The sequence below is a fragment of the Hypanus sabinus genome, chromosome 2 (genome assembly GCF_030144855.1).
Source record: "Hypanus sabinus isolate sHypSab1 chromosome 2, sHypSab1.hap1, whole genome shotgun sequence".
In the NCBI taxonomy this organism is placed as follows: domain Eukaryota; kingdom Metazoa; phylum Chordata; class Chondrichthyes; order Myliobatiformes; family Dasyatidae; genus Hypanus; species Hypanus sabinus.
In genome coordinates, this window is record NC_082707.1 from 604,337 (window position 1) to 627,982 (window position 23,646).

The 23,646-nt window shown below is 44.9% G+C and overlaps 1 protein-coding gene across 7 annotated transcripts in view; it reads left to right on the forward strand.

Moving 5' to 3' along the window:
* The window catches only part of masp1 (MBL associated serine protease 1), a 404,010-nt gene that overhangs the window by 242,593 nt on the left and 137,771 nt on the right, over positions 1-23,646 (forward strand). For 3 of the 7 annotated variants that reach the window (XM_059990875.1, XM_059990870.1, XM_059990876.1), the window contains exon 11: positions 505-8,040. The exons of the other annotated variants lie outside the window; for them this stretch is intronic. In XM_059990875.1, coding sequence (XP_059846858.1) covers positions 505-1,367 — 863 coding nt within the window. In that variant the 3' untranslated portion in view covers positions 1,368-8,040. Of the gene's footprint in view, positions 1-504; positions 8,041-23,646 lie in introns of those variants that run through there. 7 annotated transcript variants of the gene reach the window in all.

Here is a 23,646-nt window from a genome sequence, read left to right on the forward strand (position 1 = left end):
TACCTGATGCTTAGTAGAAATAGTCACACCAACATCCTATGTAACCAGCACTTGTTAATTGTTTTAGCATAACCACATTAATATCTTAAGTATTATTAAACAGCCTAGTATCGTGTTTTTTGTGTATAACCAGAACTAATGTCCTCTATGGTCAGTGCTTATGCAGTGTTGAGTTTAATGTTCTGTATAGTTGGTGTTTACACCAGTGTTGAATTTAATGTTATATATAGTCTGTGCTTAGAGTGTCGAGTTTAATGTTCTGTATAGTCCATGCATGTACCCTGTCTGGTCACCATGTTCACTTCTGACTGCATTCTGGTCACCAGCAAGTTTAAAGGGAGTGCCAAGTTTCTGATCATTGTTTGTGTTTAAAATGGAAGGAGTGCATGACTACAGAATGGTTAATAGAATTGTGATGGGTGTGACACACAACGTACTGTTGGATGTTGTGTGCCTGTGTTTTGTAACTGGAGCGCTGATCTCTCTTTTATTTGTTACTGATAGTCTGTGGGAAGCCGGTTCGAACCTTGCCTTCTCTCTACAAGCGCATCATCGGAGGGTTGAGCGCTCGTCCAGGCTTCTTCCCCTGGCAGTTACTGGTGGTGGTAGAGGACATGACCCGAGTCCCACAGGACAAGTGGTTTGGGAGTGGGGCCTTACTTTCCAGACGGTGGGTACTGACGGCAGCCCACGTACTGCGGTCTCAGAGAAGGGACAATTCCATCACTCTGGTCCCCAGTGAATATGTCACCATTTACCTGGGACTCCACAATGTCCAGCAAAAGGAAGAAGCCATAAAGAGGATGGTCGAGAAAATAATCGTACACAAGGCCTTTGATCCCAGGACTTACAACAATGACATTGCTCTGGTAAAAATGAAGGAGAAGGTGTCTATGAATGATTTTGTGATGCCTTTGTGTTTGCCCAGCCTTCGGGAGACTGATGGACCACTACCAAACACTCTAGGGGTGGTGGCTGGGTGGGGAATCACCGACCCTAACGTGACCATTGATGATGGCATTGGAGGTGATCAGGCAATGCTGTCAGATGTCCTGCAGTATGTGAAGCTGCCAGTCACTCTTCAGGCAGAGTGTAAGAGCAGCTATGAATCGCGCTCAGACACCTACAATGTCACAGATAACATGTTCTGTGCTGGATTCTATGAGGGTGGACGAGACACATGTCTGGGAGACAGCGGAGGGGCATTCATCACATTTGACTCTGCCACCGAGAGCTGGGTAGCTCAGGGTTTGGTCTCTTGGGGTGGCCCTGAGAAGTGTGGCAGCAAACGTGTCTATGGCGTTTACACCAAGATTTCCAAATATTCACGGTGGCTGAAAGAGAAAATGAGCAATTCATCTGAATAATTGCTGATGCTAGAGTGTAAGTAACACTTGGTTAAAATGGCCATATATTTCCCAAAAATATCTGCACGTGGGTCTGGGTCCAGAGGGACCCTCACCCAAGGAAAGGGCTTTGAATATAAAAATCAAACATTTATGCAAAATCACATGACTGGTTAGGCCTCAGCTATAGCACTGTATTCAGTTCTGGACTCCAGCAAGAATGCTAGGGAAGGTGCAGAGGAAAGCAAGTGGAATTATATTAAGGATATCTGTGCATTATGTACAGGGACTGGAGGAAGAGAGAACAATCATATCAGAGCAAAGCTTCGAGTACAAGAGAGTCATTAAAAACTGAGGAATTCCAACTCAAGTTCAATTGTCATTCAACCATACACATGTATGCAGCTAAACAAAACACTATTCCCAGGTGCAAAACTCAGTACCAACAGTAGAAGGGAGGGGCATTAGATTTTTGGATCATTGGACTCTCTTCCAGGGAAGGTGGGAAAGGGTCTTGTATCCTGGCGAGAAGGTTTGTTAATGCTGTAAGCCGGGGTTTAAAATAGACTTGCAGGGGGATGGGAACCAGAGTGCCAGAATATTTTGTGGAGAGGTTGTGGAGACAGATGTTGGTAGGATCTCAGACAAATTCAGGAATCAAAAGGTGGAGCATGGTGTGACTGGTGTCCTGAGCTGTGTACATTTCAATGGAAGGAGTATCGGAAGGAAGGTGGATGAACTCAGGGAATGGATCAATACCTGGAATTATCACCTTGTAGCCATGAGTGAGATTTGGTTGGAAGGGGTACAGGACTGGCAGCTCAATATTCTAGGGTTCTTTTGTTTTAGATGGGACTGAGTGGGAGGGACTAAAGGAGGAAGAGTGATGCTACTAATCAGGGAGAATGTTATAACAGTGCTCCATCACGATGGACTGGAAAACTCGACTAATGGGTAAAACTGAGAAATAAGAAAGGTATGGCAACATTAATGGGGCTATATTACAGACCGCCCAACAGTCCTAGGGATTTAGAGGAACCAATTTGTAAAGAGATTGCAGACTGTTGCAAAGAACAATGTTGCTATAGCAGGTATTTTTAACTTTCCAAATATTGACTGGGAATCCCATACTTTTGTAAAAAGACTGAATGAGATAGAGTATGTCAAAAATGTTCAGGAAGGTTTCCTTCATCAGTATGTAGAAGTCCCAATGAGAGAGTGTGTGATACTGGATCTGCTATTAGGGAATGAGACAAGGCAGGTGTCAGAAACTTATGTAGAGGAACACTTTGCATCCAGTGTCCACTATGCCTTTAGTTTTAAAGTAAATATGCAAAAGATAGGTCAGGTCTTTAGGTTGAGATTCTCAATTGGAGAAAGGCCAATTTTGATAGTATCAGAAATGATAGAGCAAGTGTGGATTAGGACAGGCTATTTTCTGGCAGAGGTGTACTTGGGAAGTGGGAGGCCTTCAAAAACAAAATTTTCAGAGTATAAAGCTTGTACGTGCCTGTCAGAATAAAAGGTAAAAAATAACTGGTGTAGGGAACCTTGGTTTTTAAGATATATCGAGGCCCTGGTTAAGAGAAGAAAAGAGGTGTATAGTAGGTATAGGCAAGTAGGAACGAATGAAATACTATGGAATATAAGAAATGCAAGAGAAAGAAATCAGGAAGGCTAAAAGAAGGCATGAAGTTGCCCTAGCAGACAAGGAGAAGAATCCCAAGGTATTCTACAGGTATGTTAAAAGCAAAAGGATTGTAAGGGACAAAATTGGTCCACTGGAAGATCAGAATGGTAATCCAAGTGTGGAACCAAAACAGATGGGGGAGATCTTAAAGGATATTTTTGCATCTGTATTTACTCAGGAGATGGACAGAGTCTATAGAAGTGAGACAAAGCAGCATCAACTTCATGGACCATGTACAGATTACAGAGGAGGTATTTGCTACCCTGAGGCAAATCAGGATGGATAAATCCTCAGTGCCTGATAAGGTATTCCCCCAGACCCTACAGGAAGCAAATGCAGAAATTACTAGGGCCCAGCAGAGGTATTTAAATCATCTTTAGCAGCAGTAGGTGTACCAGAGGATTGGAAGATAGCGGATGTTGTTCTGCTGTTTAAAAAAGGCTCCAAACATAAACCAGGAAATTAACAGTTGGTGAGATTGACATCAGTTGTGGGAAAGTTATTGGAAGGTATTCTAAGGGACCAGACATATAAGTATTTGGAAAGACAGGATTGTTTAAGGATAGTCAACATGGCTTTTGCATGGTAGGTTATGTCTAATCAATCTTATAGAGTTTTTGAGGAAGTTACCAGGAATGTGGATGAAGGCAAGGCAGTGGATGTTGTCTACATGGACTTAAGTAAAGCATTTGACAAGGTCTCACATGGGAAGCTGGTCAAAAAGGTTCCGTTGCTTGGCATTCAGGATGAGGTAGTAAATTGGATTAGATATTGTTTTTTGTGGAAGAAGCAAAAGAGTGGTAGTTAATGGTTGCCTGTCTGACTGGAGGCCTGAGACTGGTGGTGTGCCACAGGGATCGGTGCTGGGTCCTTTGTTGTTTGTCATCTATATCATTGATCTGGATGATAATATGGTTAAGTAGGTCAGCAGATTCGCAGATGACATCAAGATTGGGGATATAGTAGACAGTAAGGAAGGCTATCATGGCTCACAAAAGGGATTTGCACCTGCTGGAAAAATGGGTTGAAAAATGGCAGATGGAAGTTAACGGAGATAAGTGCGAAGTTTTACACTTCAGTGGGATATAGGTCTTACGCAGTGAACGGTAGGGTTCTGAGAAGTGTGGTAGAACAAAGGGATCTGGGAGTACAGGTCCATAATTTGTTGAAAGTGGTGTCACAGGTAGATGGGGTCATATGGAAAGCTTTTGGCACAATGGCCTTCATAAATCAATGTATTGAGTACAGAAGATGGGATGTTATATTGAAGTTCTATAAGATGTTGGGGAGGCCTAATTTTAAGGATTGAGTGTAGTTTTGGTCAACTGCCTACAGAAAAGATATAAACAAGGTTGAAAGAGTGCAGAGAAAATTTACAAGAATGTTGCCAGGTCTGGGGGACCTGAGGAGTTGTAAGGAAATATTGAATAGGTTAAGACTGTATTCTCGAAAACATGGCAGATTGAGAGGAGTCTTGATGGAGGTATACAAAATGATGAGGGGTATAAGTAGGGTAAATTTAAGCAGGCTTTTTCCACTGAGGTTGGGTGGGATTACAACCACAGGTCATGGATTAAGGGTGAAAGTGAGAAGTTTAAGGAAAACATGAGGGGAAACTTCTTTACTCAAGGTCGTGAGGATGAGGAATGAACAACCAGTACATGCTCGTGCTCGCATGCTCACAAGTTTGAGAGAGGTTTGGACAAGTACAAGGAGGACTATGTTCTCAGTGCAGGTCGATGGAAGTAGGCAGTTTAATTGATTTTTGCATGAACTAGATGGGCCAAAGGGCCCGTTTCTGTGCTGTATTCTCTGTGACTCTAATGGTCATACACAGCACAAGACAGATATAGGACATACTAGAGTTGTAGAGGGATGGGAACCAGAGTGCCAGAACAGTAGGTGGAGGCAGATGTTGGTGAGTCCTCAGACAAAGTTAAGAATCAATATAGAGTATGGTGTGACAAAAACGAAAAGGTTAAATACAGGACTGAAGGTGTTGAGTCTGAATGGGCACTCTGTACAGGATAAGGTAGATGAACTAACAGCACAGTTGCAGATTGGCAGGTATGATGTTGCAGACATCATGGAATCCTGGCTGAAAGATTATAGCTGGGAGCTTAAAGTCCAAGGATAAATATTGTATTGAAAGGATAGTCAGGAAGGCATTGCTCTGCTGGTAAAAAGAGGTGTTGAATCATTGTCAATAGAGCTAAGGAACTGCAAGTGTAAAATTACTCTGATGGTAGTTGTATACAGATCCCCAAACAGTGGTAAGGATGTGGCCTATAAATTACAATGAGAGATAGAAAAAGCATGCCAACAGGGCAGTGTTACAATAGTCACAGGTAGATTGGGAAAATCAGGTTGGTGCTGGATTACAGGAGGGGGTCTTTCTAGAGTGCCTGTGAGATGACTTTTTAGAGCAGCTCATGGTTGAGCCCACTAGAGGATTAGCTATTCTGAACTGGGTGTTATGCAATGAACCAGAATTGATTAGAGAGATGAAGGTAAAAGAATCCCTAGGAGAAAGTGATCATAATGTGATCAAATTCACCCTGAAGCTAAAGTTAGAAGTATCAATATTACAGTGAAGTAAAGGGAATTGCAGAGGAGTTGGCCAAAATTGATAGGAAAAGAACACTGGCAAGGATGATGGCAGAGCAGCAATGGCTGAAATTTCTGGAAGCAGTTTGGAAGGCACAGGATATATACATACCAAAAAGGAAGAAGTATTCTAACGGCAAGATAACACAACTGTGACTACAAGAGAAATCAAACCCAACATAAAAGCCAAAGTGGGAGCATATAATAAAACAAAAATTAGTAGGAAGTTAGAGGGCTGGGATGGATACAAAAGTAAGCTAGCCAAAAGAGGATACCAAAAGTTCTTCAGATACAAAAAGCGTAAAAGAGAAGTGAGAGTGGACATTGGACCACTGAAAAACGATGCTGGAGAGGTAGTAATGGGAGACAATGAAATAGCAGACAAACTGAAGAAATGTTTTGCATCAGTCTTCACTGTGGAAGACACTAGCAGTATGGTGTAAGTTCCAGGTGTCGGGGGCATGAAGTGTGTGAAGCTACCATAACTAGAGAGAAGGTGCTTGGGAAACTGCAAGATCTGAAGGTGGCAAATAAATTACTTGGCCTAGATGGTGTACACCCCAGAGTTCTGGAAAAAGTTGGCAGAAGAGATTGTGGAGGCATTAGTAATGATCTTTAAAGAATCACTAGATTCTGGAATGATTCCGAAAGACTGGAAAATTACAAATGTCACACCCTCTCTTCAAGAAGGGAGAGAGGCAGAAGAAAGGAAAGTATAAGCCAGTTAATGTGACCTCAGTGGTTGGGAAGATGTTGGAGTCAATTATTAAGGATAAGGTCTCAGGGTTCTTGGAGGCAGATGATAAAATAGGCTGTAGTCAGCATGGTTTCCTCAAGGGGAAATCTTGCCTGCCAAATCTGTGGAATTCTTTGAAGAAATAACAAACAGGATAAACAAAGGAGAATTGGCTGATTTGTGTAACTATTGAATATTGAAAGGCCTAGATAGAGTTGATGTGGAGAGAATATTTCCGGGAGTCTAGGACCAGAGGACGCAGCCTTAGAATAGAGGGACGTCCATTTATAACAAAGATGAGGAAAAATTTCTTGAACCAGAGAGTAGTGAATCTGTGGAATTCATTGTCACAGAAGGCTGTGGAGGTCAAGACATTGGATATATTTGTAGAAACATAGATAGAAATGTAGAAAACCTACAGCAAAATACAGGCCCTTCGGCCCACAAAGCTGTGCCAAACATGTCCTTAACTTAGAACTATCTAGGCTTACCCATAGCTCTCTATTTTTCTAAACTCCATTGCTTCAAGGAGAAAAGCCGAGTTCCCTCAACCTATTCTCATGAAGCATGCTCCCCAATCCAGGCAACATCCTTGTAAATTATGGCAGAGGTTGATGGGTTCTTGATTAGTTGGGGTGTCAAAGGTTATGGGGAAAAGGCAGGTTAATAAGGTTGAGGCTAAATGATAGAACTGCGAAGCAGAATTGATGGGCCGCGTAGCCTAATTCTGCTCCTATGCCTTATGGCATTGTGATTATGTTGGTAGGTTTCCCAAGGCAGCAGGAAATATAGACAGACACAGTGGAAGGGAAGCTGATTTTACCAATGTCAGGGAGAGAAGCGGAATGAAGTCCTGAGGCCAGGATTGGATCATTCTTGGAATTGGAATACTGTGTGCAGTTTTGGGCCCCCTATCTTAGAAGGGATGTACTGATGTTGGAGAATGTTCAGAGAAGATTTACGAGGATGATTCCTGGAATGCAGGGGCTAACATATGAGGAGTGTTTGTGAGCTCTTGGACTGTATTCATTAGAGTATAGAAGAATGGGAGGGGATCTCATAGAAACATTTAGAATGTTGAAAGGATTGGATAGAGTAGATGTGGAAAGGCTGTTTCCCTTGGTGGGTGAGTCCAGGACAATAATACCCTTAGAATTAGAGGGTATCCATTTAACAGATGAGGAGAAATTTTTTTAGCTAGAGGGTCATGGATTTATGGAATTCATTGCCACATACAGCTGTAGAGGCCTGATCATTGAGGGTGTTTAAGGAAGAGATTGATAGGTGTCTAATTAGTCAGGGTATCAAGGGATATGGGGAAAAAGCCAGAAATTGGAACTAGATGGGAGAATAGTTTAGCTCATGGTGGAGTGGCGGAGCAGACTCGATGGGCTGAATGGCCTACTTCTGTTCCTTTGTCTTGTGAATCTTGGTTAGACTGGATGATGGAACAAAGTGAAGGGGCTAACTGGTATATTCCAGATCCAGATCCAGATCCAAGTCATTCCAGAGTGATTTGCAATGGGAACTATTACCAACAGCACCCATGTTTAAACAGATGAAAATTTACAGCATCAAAACACCCAACTAGTGAAAGCCAGTGTTATAATCATGTAACAAACAAGCTGAGGAACTCAGCAGGTCGGGCAGCATCCGTGGAAACGAGCAGTCAACGTTTTGGGCCGAGACCCTTCATCAGGACTGAAGAAGGAGGGGGCAGGGGCCCTATAGAGAAGGTGGGGGGAGAGTGGGAAGAAGAAGGCTGGTGGGTGTCAGGTTAAAAATCAATAAGATCAAGGGATGGGGGAGGGGAAGCAGGGAGGGGATAGGCAGGAAAGGTGAAGAAGGAATGTAAGGTGAAAGCACTGTGTAGTAGAAGAAGGCAGAATCATAAGAGAATGGGAGAAGGGAGAGGGAAGGAATTACTGGAAGTTGGAGAATTCAGTGTTCCTTGCCTCTCCCTTCCCCCAACCCAGTTTCACTCTGCCTCCTCCTCCAGCTGCCTGTCATTTCTCTCATGATTCTGCCTTCTACTACACAGTGCTTTCACCTTGCATTCCTTCTTCACCTTTCCTATCTGTCCCCTCCTGCTTCCCCTCCCCATCCCTTGATCTTTTCTCTGATTGGTTTTTAACTTGACCCCCACCAGCCTTCTCCTTCCCACTCTTCCCCACTTTCTTTATAGGGCCCCTGCCCCCTCCCTCTTCAGTCCTGATGAAGGGTCTCAGCCTGAAACACTGACTGCTCGTTTCCACGGATGCTGCCCGACCTACTGAGTTCCTCCAGCTTGTTTGTATGTGTTGCTTTGACCCCCAGCATCTGCAGTGTACTTTGTGTTTCTAATCATGTAATCCTCCTTCCATATTAAGAAGTCCTGCGAATCTTGACTCTCTTCAGTGATTTTACATGTGTTTCTGAAATTGATAATTGCTGATTGCCTCAACCTCTGTTTGTATGGTTAAGCTTTACATTCTCATTGCTCTCTGTACATTATGCAATCAGTTTAAATAAAGGCTCACTTGCAGCATAAACCATGGACCTGTGTAAGTTCCACAAAGTCCACGACGCCGACTCTCAATTCAAGATTCTAGATTGTTTCAGGTCATTTTCCGCACACAAGCGTAAAGGAGAACAACATAACTGTTACTCCAGATCTGATGCAGTATAAAAAAACACAATAAGATAAAGAACACAATGATTATTTAAAAATGCACAAAAATATTAATAGGTATATATACATAGATTGATCGTATGACCATAAAGTAATGCTAGGCACAAGAGTGTCTGTACATAGGTGACTGTTAGAAGTGATAAAGTAGTGGTGGTTGGGGGTGTGGAGGGGTGGGTTAGTGGGTGGAGGTGTTGATCAGCCGTACTACTTGGGGAAAGTAATTGTTTTTGAGTCTGGTGGTCCTGGCGTCTCCTCCTCCCTGATGAGAGTGGGACAAGCAGTCCATGAGCAGGGTGGATGGGATACCTCATGATGTTCCTAGCCCTCTTCTGTCAGCTTTCTGTCATATGTCCTTGATGGCGGGTGGGCTGGTAGTAGTGATGTGTTTGGCAGTTTTGACTACACATTGTAGAGTGTTCCTATCCATTGGAGTGCACTTTCCATACCATCCAGTGATCCAGCTTATTTTGTTGTTACAACATCACATTATTAGAATACTACAGTGTACCTCAATTCACATTATTTGCGGTTTTAAATTACAACACTGTCATCTCTATTCTGGATGCACTCAAGCCCCAGTGGTACCCAGCGTTCCCAGAAATTTCTCTCATTGCACTCGTTGACATCATGTACTCCTTCTCCGGGTTACCCTAGAAGGGGGGTAGGCAACTGGCTCAAGTAGAGTCAGAGTAGAGCTGGACCCATTATTACCAGCTAGGCCAGATCCACAGGCACAACAGAAACTATACCACACTCCACATTTGGTGACAAAGCTTAGAATCAGGCGTAAAATCATTGGCATATGTTGTGAAATTTGTTCTTTTGCAGCAGCAGTATATTGCAATACATAGTAAATAAACTATAAATTACATTAAGATATATATTTTACTTAATTTATTTTTTAATTAAATTAAGTTAAAAAAATCATAAAAATGAAAAAAATAGTGAGGTAGTGTACATGGGTTCATTGTCCATTCAGGAATCTGATGTAGAGGGAAAGAAGCTGTTCCTGAAACATTGAGTGTGTGGCTTCAAGCACCTGTAGCTCCTCATTGATGGTAGCATTGAGAAGAGGGCATGTCCTTGATGATGGATGCTGCCTTTTTGAGGCATTGCCTTTTGAAGGTGTTCTCTTTGCTGGGGAGGCTAGTGCCAGTGATGGAACCAGCTGAGTTTACAACTTTCTGCAGCTTTTTCCAGTCCTATGAAGTGACCCCTCCATACCAGAGTGTGATGCATTTAGATAGAATGCTCTCATGATACATCTGTGGAAATTTGTGAGTGTCTTTGGTTATATATCAAGTATCCTCAGACTCCTAATGAAATATAACCACTGTTATGCCTTCTTTGTAATAGCAACAATAGGTTGTATCAATTGTTATGCTGATATGTAGCCAGAACTTGAAGAGCAATGCCTTCAGATATTCAAACAGAGGCTGCAGACTCTCACATTCTTTATAAGACCTAAGACATAGAAGCAGAATTAGGCCATCTGGCCCATCAAATCTGTTCCACCGTTCAATCATGACTGATTTTTTTTTAATCACCTCTTCAACCCCAGTTCCCGGTCTGCTCCCTGTAACCTTCGATGCCATGTCCAATCAATCTCTGCCTTAAATACACCCAACGACCTGGCCTCCACAGCTGCATGTGGCAACAAATTCCACAAATTCACTACCTTTTGGCTAAAGTAATTTCTCCGCATCTCTGTTTTGATAGGCTGCCCCTATATCAAGAGACTGTGCCCTCTTGTCCTAGACTTTCCCACCCTGGGAAACATCAATTCCACATCTACTCTGTCTAGGCCTTTCAACATTCAAAAGGTTTCAATGAGATTCCTCTCATCCTTCTGAATTCCAGCGAGTACTTACCCAGAGCCATCAAATGTTATTCATATGATAATCCTTTCATTCCTGGAACAATCCTTGTGAACCCTCCTTTGAATCCTCTCCAATGCCAGCACATCTTTTTATCATGGTCCCATCTGGCAATTCCCCATCTTGCTATTTTCTCTCTGAGGCAGAGCGCTCTGTCCTCAGTAGGGGCCTCAGCTTTGTCCCCCTTCGTCCACACCTCAGCAAGTTCCGCGTACGCCATGACACTGAACTCTTCTTCCGCCGTCTCCGTCTCCGAGCTTACTTCTTTGACAAGGACTCTCCTGCCCCCACCGATGACCCCTTCTCCCGTCTTCAACCCTCCTCCTCTTCATGGATACCCCCCGCTCTGGTCTTCAGCCTGCTCTGGATGTCTTTATTGCTAATTGCCGACGGGACATCAACCGCCTTGACTTCACCACACCCTGTTCCAATTCCAACCTCACTCCTTCCGAACGCTCTGCTCTCCGGTCCCTCTGCACCAATCCCAACCTCACTATAAAACCCGCTGATAAGGGGGGAGCTGTTGTTGTCTGGTGTACTGACCTCTACCTGGCTGAGGCACAGCGACAACTCTCTGATACCTCCTCTTATTTACCCCTTGATCGTGACCCCACTAAGGAGCACCAGGCCGTTGGAAAAATTGACATGGAAATTTGACCTAGGAGGGTTACAATTACCAAATTTTAAGAATTATTACAAAGCAAATCAACTTAGATTTATTGCATCTTTTTTTGATGAAGATAAACCGGCATGGATTAGAATAGAATTAGACAAAATAGGAGAAAATATACCAGAAGATTTTATACATAAATGGGAATCTAAATGGATACGGGAAAAGAAAGAATCTCCTATACTAAAACATTTGATTGATTTATGGAATAAGATAAATGTTGATGATGAGATAAAGAAATCTTTATTAGCAAAGAGACCTTTAATTCAAAATAAGCTTATCCCTTTTACAATGGATAATCAACTTTTATATAACTGTTTTCACAAAGGGATTAGATATGTAGGAGACTGTTTTGAAGGAGGTATATTAATGTCATTTGACCATTTAAAGAATAAATATAAAATATCAAATAACACTGTTTTCTGGTATTTCCAATTAAGGGCTTATTTAAGAGATAAACTGGGTCAAACAATGTTATTGCCAAAACCTAATGAAATAGGAACTTTAATTCATAAAGGAAGAATTTAAAAAATTATTTCTGGTATGTATAATTTGATTCAAAAACAGGCAATTAAACAAGGAATTCATAAGTCAAGACAAAAATGGGAAACTGATTTGAATATTAAAATAGATGAAACAAGTTGGTCAAGATTATGTCTTGATGGTATGACAAATACAATAAATGTTCAACTAAGATTAGTACAATATAACTTTTTACATCAAATATATATTACACCACAAAAAATAGATTAAACTCAAATTTATCTGATCAATGTTTTCGATGTAATCAAGAAATTGGTACTTTTTTACACACTACTTGGTCTTGTTCTAAAATTTAACCTTTTTGGACAAATTTAAGAGTTTTACTGGAACAAATTATTGGAATACAACTTCCACATAATCCAATATTATTTTTACTAGGTGATATTGGAGGGATAAAATCAAAATCCAAATTGAATAAATATCAGAAAGAATTCATAAAAATTGCATTGGCAGTAGCCAAAAAGGCTATTGCAGTTACTTGGAAATCAGATTCATACTTAATTATAGATCGTTGGAAGAATGAAATTTTTAGCTGCATTCCACTTGAAAAAATTACTTATAAAAGAGATAAATATGAAATATTTCTGAAAATTTGGCACCCTTATTTACAAAAAATAGGATTAAATATATAGGTGCTCCGAAGATAAAATTATTGGTTATCTGGGGAAAGGAATAAATATATATATATTAAAGCCATTATGAACTCCATGGAGCATGTGGGGATCTTCCGATATCCAGGCATTTTTTCTTTTTTTCTTCTTTCTTTGTTTCTTTTTTCTTTCTTTCTTTTTTCTATAGGGATATGTTGGGGGGGGGGGAAGGGTTGATTTTTTTTTCCTTCTGTAATCTACTTGAAAATTCAATAAAAAAATTTTTTTTAAAAAAGGAGCACCAGGCCATTGTCTCCTATACCATCACCAACCTTATCAGCTCTGGGGATCTCCCATCCACTGCCACCAACCTCGTAGTTCCCACACCCCGCACTTCCTGTTTCTACCTCCTACCCAAGATCCACAAACCTGCCTGTCCAGGTAGACCTATTGTCTCAGCTTGCTCCTGCCCCACTGAACTCATTTCTGCATACCTTGACACTGTCTTATCCCCCTTGTTCAATCTCTTCCTACCTATGTATGTGATACTTCTCATGCTTTGAATTTTTTTCAATGATTTTAAGTTCCCTGGCCCCCACCATCTTATTTTCACCATGGACGTCCAGTCTCTATATACCTCCATCCCCTACCAAGATGGTCTCGAAGCTCTTTGCTTTTTTTTTGGATTCCAGACCTAACCAATTCCCCTCTACCAACACTCTCCTCCGTCCAGCAGAATTCGTTCTTAATCTCAATAATTTCTCCTTTGGCTCCTCCCACTTCCTCCAAACCAAGAGTGTAGCCATGGGCACCTGTATGGGTCCCAGTTATGCCTGCCTTTTTGTTGGCTTTGTGGAACAGTCCATGTTCCAGGTCTATACCGGTATCCATCCCCCTCTTTTCTTTCGCTACATCGACGACTGCATTGGCGCTGCCTCTTGCACGCATGCTGAGCTCGTCGACTTCATTAACTTTGCCTCCAACTTTCACCCTGCCCTCAAACTTACCTGGTCTATTTCCGACACCTCCCTCCCCTTTCTTGATCTTTCTGTCTCCATCTCTGGAGACGGCCTATCTACTGATATCTACTATAAGCCTACAGACTCTCACAACTACCTGGACTATTCTTCTTCCCACCCTGTCTATTGCAAAAATGCTATCCCCTTCTCACAATTCCTCCGTCTCCGCCGCATCTGCTGTCAGGATGAGGCTTTTCATTCAAGGACGAAGAAGATGTCTTCATTTTTTAAACAAAGGGGCTTCCCTTCGTCCACCATCAACTCTGTTCTCAACCGCATCTCTCCCATTTCCCGCACATCTGCCCTCACCCTGTCCACCTGCCACCCCACTTGGGATAGGGTTCCCCTTGTCCTTACCTACCACCCCACCAGCCTCCAGGTCCAACGTATAATTCTCTGTAACTTCCGCCACCTCCAACGGGATCCCACTACCAAACACATTTTATCTTCCCCCCTCTTTCTGCTTTTCGCAGGGATCGCTCCCTACGCGACTCCCTTGTCCACTCGTCCCCCCCATCCTTTCCCACTGATCTCCCTCCTGGCACTTATCCTTGTAAATGGAACAAGTGCTACACTTGCCCTTACACTTCCTCCCTCACCACCATTCAGGGCCCCAGACAGTGCTTCCAGGTGAGACAATATTTCACCTGTGAGTTGGCTGGTGTGGTATACTGTGTCCAGTGCTCCCGGTGTGGCCTTTTATATATTGGTGAGACCCGACGCAGACTGGGAGACCATTTCACGGAACACCTATGCTCGGTCCGCCAGAAAAAACAGTATCTCCCGGTGGCCACACATTTTAATTCCATGTCCATTCCCATTCTGATATGTCTATCCATGGCCTGGTCTATTGTCAAAATGAATCCAAACTCAGGTTGGAGGAACAAAACCTTATATACTGGCTGGATAGCCTCCAACCTGATGGCATGAACATTGACTTCTCTAACTTCCATTAATGCCCCTCCTCCAATTCTTACCCCATCCCACACATATTTAGTTGTTTGCCTGTTCTCCATCTCCCTCTGGTGCTTCCCCCCGACTCCTTTCTTTCTCATGAGGCCTCCCATCCCTTGATCCTTTCCCTTCTCCAGCTCTTTATCACTTTCACCAATCACCTTTCCAGCTCTTAGCTTCATCCCACCCCCTCCGGTCTTCTCCTATCATTTCACATTTCCCCCTCCCCCCACTACTTTCAAATCTCTTACTATCTTTCTTTTCAGTTAGTCCTGACGAAGGGTCTCAGCCCAAAACGTCGACAGCACTTCTCCCTATAGATGCTGCCTGGCCTGCTGTGTTCCACCAGCATTTTGTGTGTATTGTTGCTATTATCTCATTGGTTGTGCCTTAATTCCTGTCTGCTGATTCCCAATGATTGCCAGTTCCATTAATTACAGCACACCTAGTTCCCATTTACGAACATAGGATGAAACTCAGGCATCACAGCCATGCTTTGTTGGTCAACTCTAGTGTGAATAAAGCTCATTTCCTGATTCCTTAGGACTGTCAGTTCTAAGCCCCCGCATCATTTCTTGGATGTTTTATGTAAACCTTGTGTCTGTGTAAAGACTCTCCTGGATACCCGTTCCACGTTCATGATGGTGCTAACACCTCTCGACTCTGTCTCCACACCTGTGTGCTGCACTTGGGTTTGTCCCCAGCCACATCCTTGCAACAGAATGAACTGGCCAGGAATGAACCCAACAGACACGGACCCCATGCAACAGGCCCTCCCTACTGGGCTTGCATGATCAACTGCTCAGAGAAGTCATGAAAGATCTTCATGCCCTATCTGAGGATGTAAAGAAGGTCAGTGAGCAGGTTGACCAGGTATCCACTCACCTTACTCTGAACCTTCCAAGAACCCAGTCTGACCAAACCGCACAGCCTCGGATGGCTACGCCCCTTGGATCGGCAATACCATCACCTCGAGAGCCGTATGTACCCAAACCAGAACCCTACGCTGGGGACCTAGGGAAGTGCCGAGCCTTCCTGGTACAATGCTCCTTGGTTTTCGAGCAACAGCTACATACGTACACCTCAGACAGATCGAAAATTGCATACATCATGGGCTGTTACGAGAGGCTGCCTTAGTATGGGCCACTGCGATCTGGGGCAACTGGCCAGAGATCTGTTCCTCCCTCTCCTCCTTCGTCTCCGAAATGAGGAAGGTTTTTGAACAACCCCTTCATGGTAAGGATGCCACTAAGCACCTGCTGACTCTCTGTCAGGGTTCACGAAGCGTAGCTGAATACTCCATTGAGTTCTGAACATCAGCAGCCGACTCTGGATCGAATGAAAAGGAATGACGGGAAGTGTTTTGACAGGGTCTCTCTGACAAGGTGAAACATGAATTAGCAGCAAGGGATGATGCGGACAGCCTGGACTCTTTGGTCTCTCTAGCCATCAGGCTAGACAATGGACTTCAAGAGCGTTGGAGAGAAAAGACTGGTCACCCTGCTCCTCGGGTCATCTCACGGCCCATTTTCCCATCTACAACCAGCCCTAACCTCTCTCTCCCTTCCGTTACTCACGGAGCTCCTGCTTCTACTGATTGGGTGAGTCAGACGACACTCCCTTCAGTTCCCCAAACCCGGATGCAGATCTCAGCTACCGTGAACTATCAACAACAGTCCCTGTCCCTATCCACCTTGACGGATTCAGGTGCCGAGGGAAATCTGGAAGAGGACATAGCCTCCTGGGCCGGAATACCGCTGGAACCTTTAAGAACCCCTCTGGAGGCCTGGGCACTGGACAAAAGTCTTCTCGCTCAGTATGCCATCCCTGACCTTGATTCTGTCCGGAAACCATCAAGAGAAGGTGCGATTTAATCTCATCCATTCTCCCCAAGTCCCTATACTTCTGGGCTACCCCTGGTTGGACCACTACAACCCCCACGTCGACTGGTCTACAGGTAGGATAGCTAGCTAGAGCCCGTTTTTCCTATCTGCAGTTGGCTCCATCCCCTAGAGAGGGTACGGCAACCTTGCCTGTCTTGGAACTTCTTAACCTGGGACCTGGGACAGATATTCAGCAAACAACGAGCTCTTTCCCTGTCTCTGCACTGCCCATATGACTGCACTATTGACCTTCTCCCTGGGCCTCGTTACCCACCAATCACCAATATAACTTGTCCCAACTTGAGAGAGAGGCCACGGAGAAATACATTAGTTAGTCCCTCGTGGTGGGCATTATTCGACCCTCATCCTCCCCGGTGGGTGCCGGGTTCTTCTTTGTAGAGAAAAAGGATGGGTTGCTTCGGCCCTGTATCGATTACCGAAGCCTAAACAACATAACCATTAAAAATAAATACCCACTGCCCCTCATTAATTCAGCATTTGAACCACTTCATGGAGCCACCATCTTCTCGAAGTTGGACCTTCGTAGTCCCTACCATCTAGTCAGGATAAGGGAGGGAGAAGAGTGGAAGACAGCATTTAATACACCATTAGGCCACTTCAAATACTTGGTTATGCCGTTTGGCCTCACCAATGTCCCTGCCATTTTTCAAGCCCTAATCAATGATATGCTGAGAGTCTTTATTAACCACTTTGTGTGCATTTACCTAGATGACATCTTGATTTTCTCCAGCAGCCTCCAGAAACCCATTCAGCATGTCAGCCAAGTCCTACAGAGACTGTGGGAGAACAAATTATTTGTGAAAGTGGAAAAGTGTGAGTTCCACGTCCCATTGGTCAGCTTCCTGGGCTACATCATCGAGAGCAGATCCCGAGAAGGTCTGGGCAGTGGAAGAATGGCCCAAGCTCACAAACCACAAGCAATTTCAGTGGTTCCTGGAGTTAGCGAACTTCTATCGCCGATTTATCAGGGAATGCAGGCAGGTGGCAGCACCCCTTACCTGACCTACTTTGCCTATAACACCTTCTTGTTGGGACTCAGAGGCTGATGCGGCATTCACTGACCTAAACAGGCGTTTCACGACCGCTCCCATCCTGGTCCAACTGGACCCCTCCTGTCAATTCATTGTGAAGGTTGACGCCTCTGACTCTGGGGTGGGAGCAGTTCTGTCCCAACAATCAAGTCCAGACCAAAAGCTTCATCCCTGTGCCTTCTTTTCCCACCGGCTGTCCCCCACTGAACAAAATTATGATGTGGGGAACCGGGAACTACTGACGGTTAAGCTGGCATTGGAGAAATGGAGGCTCTGGCTGGAAGGAGCGGAACACCCGTTTATAGTTCGGACTCATCATAATAACCTTGGATATATCCAGACTGCCAAATGCTTAAACTCCCGCCAGGCCTGTTGGGCATTGTTTTTTGGATGATTCAAGTTTACTCTCACTGACCGTCTGGGGTCCAAGGATGGGAAACCTGACGCACTCTCCCACTGGTACAATTCCAAGGAGGACATTTCCAGCCCGGAGACCATTCTCCCACCATGTTGTGTGGTGGCAGCCCTCACTTGGGAAATCGAGTCTATTGTAAAAGAGACCCAACAGGATGACCCTGACCCTGGCAAAGGACCCAGTGGGGGCACACATCTCGGTTTGCCTGCCACCCAGGGAATGATGGGACATTGCCTCTCTGAAAATACACTTCTGATGGCCTTCCATGGATGCAGATACCCGTTCCTATGTCTCAGCATGCTCCGTCTGTGCCTGAGGAATAGCCTCCCACCGGCCACCTGCTTGATTACTTCATCCCCTACCTGTCCCTGGTCATCCTTGGTTGCACATCACCCTAGATTTTGTCACCAGTCTACCTCCGTCACATGGAAACACCACCTTATTCACTGTGGTTGACCGCTTCTCCAAGATGGTGCATTTTGTAGCCCTCCCTAAACTCCCTTCGGCACAAGGCACCACAGACCTTCTTGTCTACCACATCGTCTGCCTCCACGGAATTCCTGCAGATATTCCGAGGAGCAGATAAGCAGGCAGATTATAGAATGGAGCAGGAAATATAGGGTAGTAGTTATGGGTGATTTCAACTTCCCTCATATTGACTGGCACTTCCTGAGTGCAAGGGAGATCGGTGGGGCTGAATTTGTCAGGTGTGTTCAAGAAGGATTCCTGACATAGTATGTGGACTGGCCGACGAGAGGAGAGGCTATACTGGATCTAGTTCTGGGTAATGAACCTGGTCAGGTGACAGATCTCTTGGTGGGGGAGCATTTTGGTGAGAGTGACCACAACTCCCTTAGCTTCAGCATAGCTATGGAAAAGAATAAAATCAGACAAAATGGTAAAGTGCTTAACTGGGGAAGGGCTAACTTTGAAGGGATGAGGCAGGAACTAGCGCGAGTAAATTGGAAACAGATGTTCAAAGGGGAAAGCATAAAGTAATGTGGGAGAAGTTTAGGGACCACTTGAGCTGGGTTCAGGATAGGTTTGTCCCACTAAGGCAAGGAAAAAATGGTAGGAAAAGAGAACTGTGGCTGACGAAACATGTGAGGCAACTCGACAAGAGGAAAAAGGAATCATATGTTAGATACAAGAAGCAGGAAGTAGGTGGGGCTTATGAGAAATACAGGGTAGCCAGGAAGGAGCTAAAGAAAGGACTTAGGACTTAGGAGAGCTCGAAGGGGGCATGAGAAGGCCCTGGCATGTAGGATTAAGGACAACCCCAAGGTGTTCTATGCGTATGTGAGGAATAGGAGGATGAAAACGAAGGTGGGACCACTAAAGGATAAAGAGGGCAACGTGTCTGGAGGCGGAGGTGGTTGGGCAGGTCCTAAATGAATACTTTGCTTCAGTATTCACAAGTGAAAAGAATCTTGATCAGGATGAGGTCGAAGTAGAGTGGGCCTGTGTGCTGGACAATGTGCAGATTAGGGAAGAAGTGCTGGATCTTCTTAAAAACATTAAGACTGTGATAAATCCCCAGGACCAGAGATGATACACCCCAGGTTGTTGTGGGAACTGAGAAAAGAGATCGCAAGAGCATTAGCCATGGCTGCAGGGGAAGTGCCGGAGGACTGGAGATTGGCAAATGTAGTTCCTTTGTTTAAAAAAGGTAACGGGGAGAAACCTGGGAAATATAGACCGGTGAGTCTTACGTCAGTGGTATGCAAACTACTGGAAAGGATTCTTAAGGATAGGATCTACGAGCATTTGGAGAAGTACAGTCTACTCATGGATAGTCAACATGGCTTTGTGAAGGGAAGATCATGCCTCACGAGCCTGATTGAGTTTTTTGAAGAGGTAACAAAAGAGATTGATGAGGGTAGGGCAGTGGATATGGTCTACATGGACTTTAGCAAAGCACTTGACAAGGTCCCTCACGAGAGACTCATCCAGAAAATCATGAAGCATGGAATAAGTGGAACCTTGGCTGTTTGGATAAAAAATTGGCTTAAAGGAAGAAAGCAGAGGGTAGTTGTGGAAGGAAAGTATTCTGCCTGGAGGTCGGTGACTAGTGGAGTGCCGCAGGGATCTGTCCTGGGACCCTTGCTATTTGTGATTTTTATAAATGAGCTGGATGTAGAGGTGGAAGGATGGGTGAGTAAGTTTATGGATGACATGAAAATTGGAGGAGTTGTGGATGGTGCTGTAGGTGGTCGAAGGTTACAAGAGGATATAGACAGGTTGCAGAGTTGGGCAGAAAATAGCAGATGGAGTTCAATCCGGACAAGTGTGAGGTGATGCATTTTGGAAGGACAAACCAGAAGACTGAGTACGGGAATAATGGTCAGTTACTTAAGAATGTGGATGAACAAAGGGACCTTGGGGTTCAAATCCATACATCCCTCAAGGTCACTGCACAGGTTGATAGAGTAGTTAAGAAGGCCTATGGGACGTTAGGCTTCATTAACAGGGGGATTGAGTGAGAGGTCATGTTGCAACTCTACAAATCTCGGGTGAGACCACACTTAGAGTATTGTGTTCAGTTCTGGTCACCTCATTATAGGAAGGATGTGGAAGCTATGGAGAGGGTGCAGAGGAGATTTACTAGGATGTTGCCTGGATTGGAAGTCATATGAAGCAAGGTTAGCAGAGCTGGGACTTTTCTCTTTAGAGCGTAGAAGGATGAGAGGGGATTTGATAGAGGTCTACAAGATTATGAGAGGCATAGATAGGGTGGATAGTAAGTACCTGTTTCCCAGGGCACCAATAGCAAACACCAGAGGGCATATGTACTTAATTAAGGGAGGGAAGTTTAGGGGAGACATCAGGGGTAAGTTTTTTACACAGAGGGTTGTGAGTGCCTGGAATAACTTGCCAGGGATGGTGGTGGAGGCTAAAACATTAGGGATATTTAACAGCCTCTTGGACAGGCACATGGATGAAAGAAAAATGGTTAGGGGGTAGTGTGTTTTTAGTACTTTTTTTAAGGATTATATGGGTCAGCACAACATGGAGGGCTGAAGGGTCTGTACTGTGCTGTAGTGTTCTATATCATCTCCATTTGGGGTCCCCAATACATCTCACAGGTATGGAGGTCCTTCTGCCAATTCCTGGGTTTCTCTGCTAGCCTGTCATCTGGCTTTCATCCTCAGACGAACAGACAAACGGAACGGGTCAACCAGGATTTGGAGGCAGCGCTACGTTGCATAACAGCCAACAACTCGTCTACCTGGAGTGATAACCTCGCATGGGCAGAGTACGCCCACAGCTCTCTGGTTAGTACGGCCACCGGAAGATCGCCTTTTGAATGCTACCTTGGGTACCAGCCCCCGCTGTTTTCCGTTAAAGAAGAGGAGATTGCAGTGCCCTCTGTTCTGCTCCATATTGATTGGTGCAAGGTTTTGGAGGATATACATGCAGCCCTGCTCCAATCAGCCAATCGCAACTGGAGGATTGCCGATCGCCATCGGACTCCGGCACACAATTATTGACCTGGGCAGAAGGTGTGGGTCTTGTCCAAAGACATTCCTCTCAAAAACGAGCTAAGAAACACATCCACCGCTTCCCGGGATCTTTCAAAGTCGAAAGAATCATCAACCCCACAGCAGTCAGATTTAAACTACCTAAGTCTATGCATATCCACGCTACATTTCACATTTCCCAAATAAAACGCGTTTCTGCCAGCCCCTTGTGTCCTCCGAATGAAACCCCTCCATCTGCCCGAATCATCAACAACCATCCGGCATACACCATCTGGTGGCTACTGGATGTGCACTGTTGGGGCAGGGGCTGTTCCGGTTTGAGGCGGAAGATGATGTGGTGGCGAGGAAGTCCACCCCTCCTACAAATGACCAGGTGCTGTGTCTCACTGTGGCCGATGTGAGGAGAACCCTATGCAGGGTCAACTCACGGAAGGCTGCTGGACCAGACAACATCCCTGGTAGAGTGCTTAGAGGATGTGCAAACCAGCTAGCAGATGTTCTCACTGACATCGTCAACATCTCCCTGAGCAGCACCACCGTTCTAACATGCTTCAAGGCCACCATCATCGTCCCCGTGCTGAAGAAGTCTTCAGTGTCCTGCCTAAATGACTACCGTCCTGTTGCACTTGCATCCATCATCAAGAAGTGTTTCGAGAGGCTCGTCATGAGGCATATCAAGACCCTGCTGTCCCCCTCACTGGACCCCCTGCAGTTTGCATACCGTCCCACTCAACAGATAATGCTATTGCCACCACCCTCCACCTGGCCCTAAAAAAAGACACATACGTTCGAATGCTGTTCATGGACTTCAGTTCAGCATTCAACACAATCATCCCTCAGAAACTGATTGGAAAGCTGAGCTTGCTGGGTCTGAACACCTCCCTCTGCAACTGGACACCACTGAGGTGTGACTGGGAGACTGAGCACGGGGACCCCCCCAGGGTTGCATGCTCAGTCCACTGCTGTTCACTCTGTTGACCCAGGACTGTGCTACAACACACAGCTCGAACCACATCATCAAGTTCGCCGATGACACGACCGTGGTGGGTCTCATCAGCAAGAACAACGAGTCAGCTTACAGAGAGGAGGTGCAGCGGCTAACGGACTGGTGCAGAGCCAACAACCTGTCTCTTAGTGTGAACAAAAGAGATGATTGTTGACCTCAGGAGGGCACGGAGTAACCACACCCCACTGAACATCGACAGCTCCTCAGTAGAGATCATAAAGAGCACCAAATTTCTTGGTGTTCACCTGACGGAGAATCTCACCTGGTCCCTCAACACTAGCTCCATAGCAAAGAAAGCCCAGCAGTGTTTCTACTTTCTGCGAAGGCTAAGGAAAGTCCATCTCCCACCCCCCCCCCCCATCCTCATCATATTCTACAGGGGTTGCATTGAGAGCATCCTGAGCAGCTGCATCACTGCCTGGTTCGGAAATTGCACCATCTTGGATCGCAAGACCCTGCAGCGGATAGTGAGGTCAGCTGAGAAGATCATCGGGGTCTCTCTTCCCATCATCACAGACATTTACACTACACACACATCCGCAAAGGAAACAGCATTATGAAGGACCCCATGCACCCCTCATACAATCTCTTCTCCCTCCTGCTGTCTGGGAAAGGGCTTGAAGCATTCGGGCTCTCACGACCAGACTATATAACAGTTTCTTCCCCCAAGCTGTCAGACTCCTCAATACCCAGAGCCTGGACTGACACCTTGCCCTGTTGTCCTGTTTATTGCTTATTGTAATGCCTGCACTGTTTTTGTGCACTTATCGCAGTCCTGTGTAGGTCTGTAGTCTAGCTTTCTCTGTGTTTTTTTTTTACATAGTTCCGTCTAGTTTTTGTACTGTGTCATGTAACACCATGGTCCTGAAAAACGTTGTCTCATTTTTATTATATACTATACCAGCAGTTATGGTCAAAATGACAATAAAAGTGACTTGACTTGATACTTGGTCGACTGGGAAGGGTACAGCCCAAAGGAGCGTTCCTGGATTTCCCACCCCTTCATCCTTCCCTCATCCAGGACTTCCATCGGGACCATCCGGACAAGCCTGGAGGCTCCCTTTGAGGAGAGGGTACTGTCATGGTCCCGTCTGGCAATTCCCCA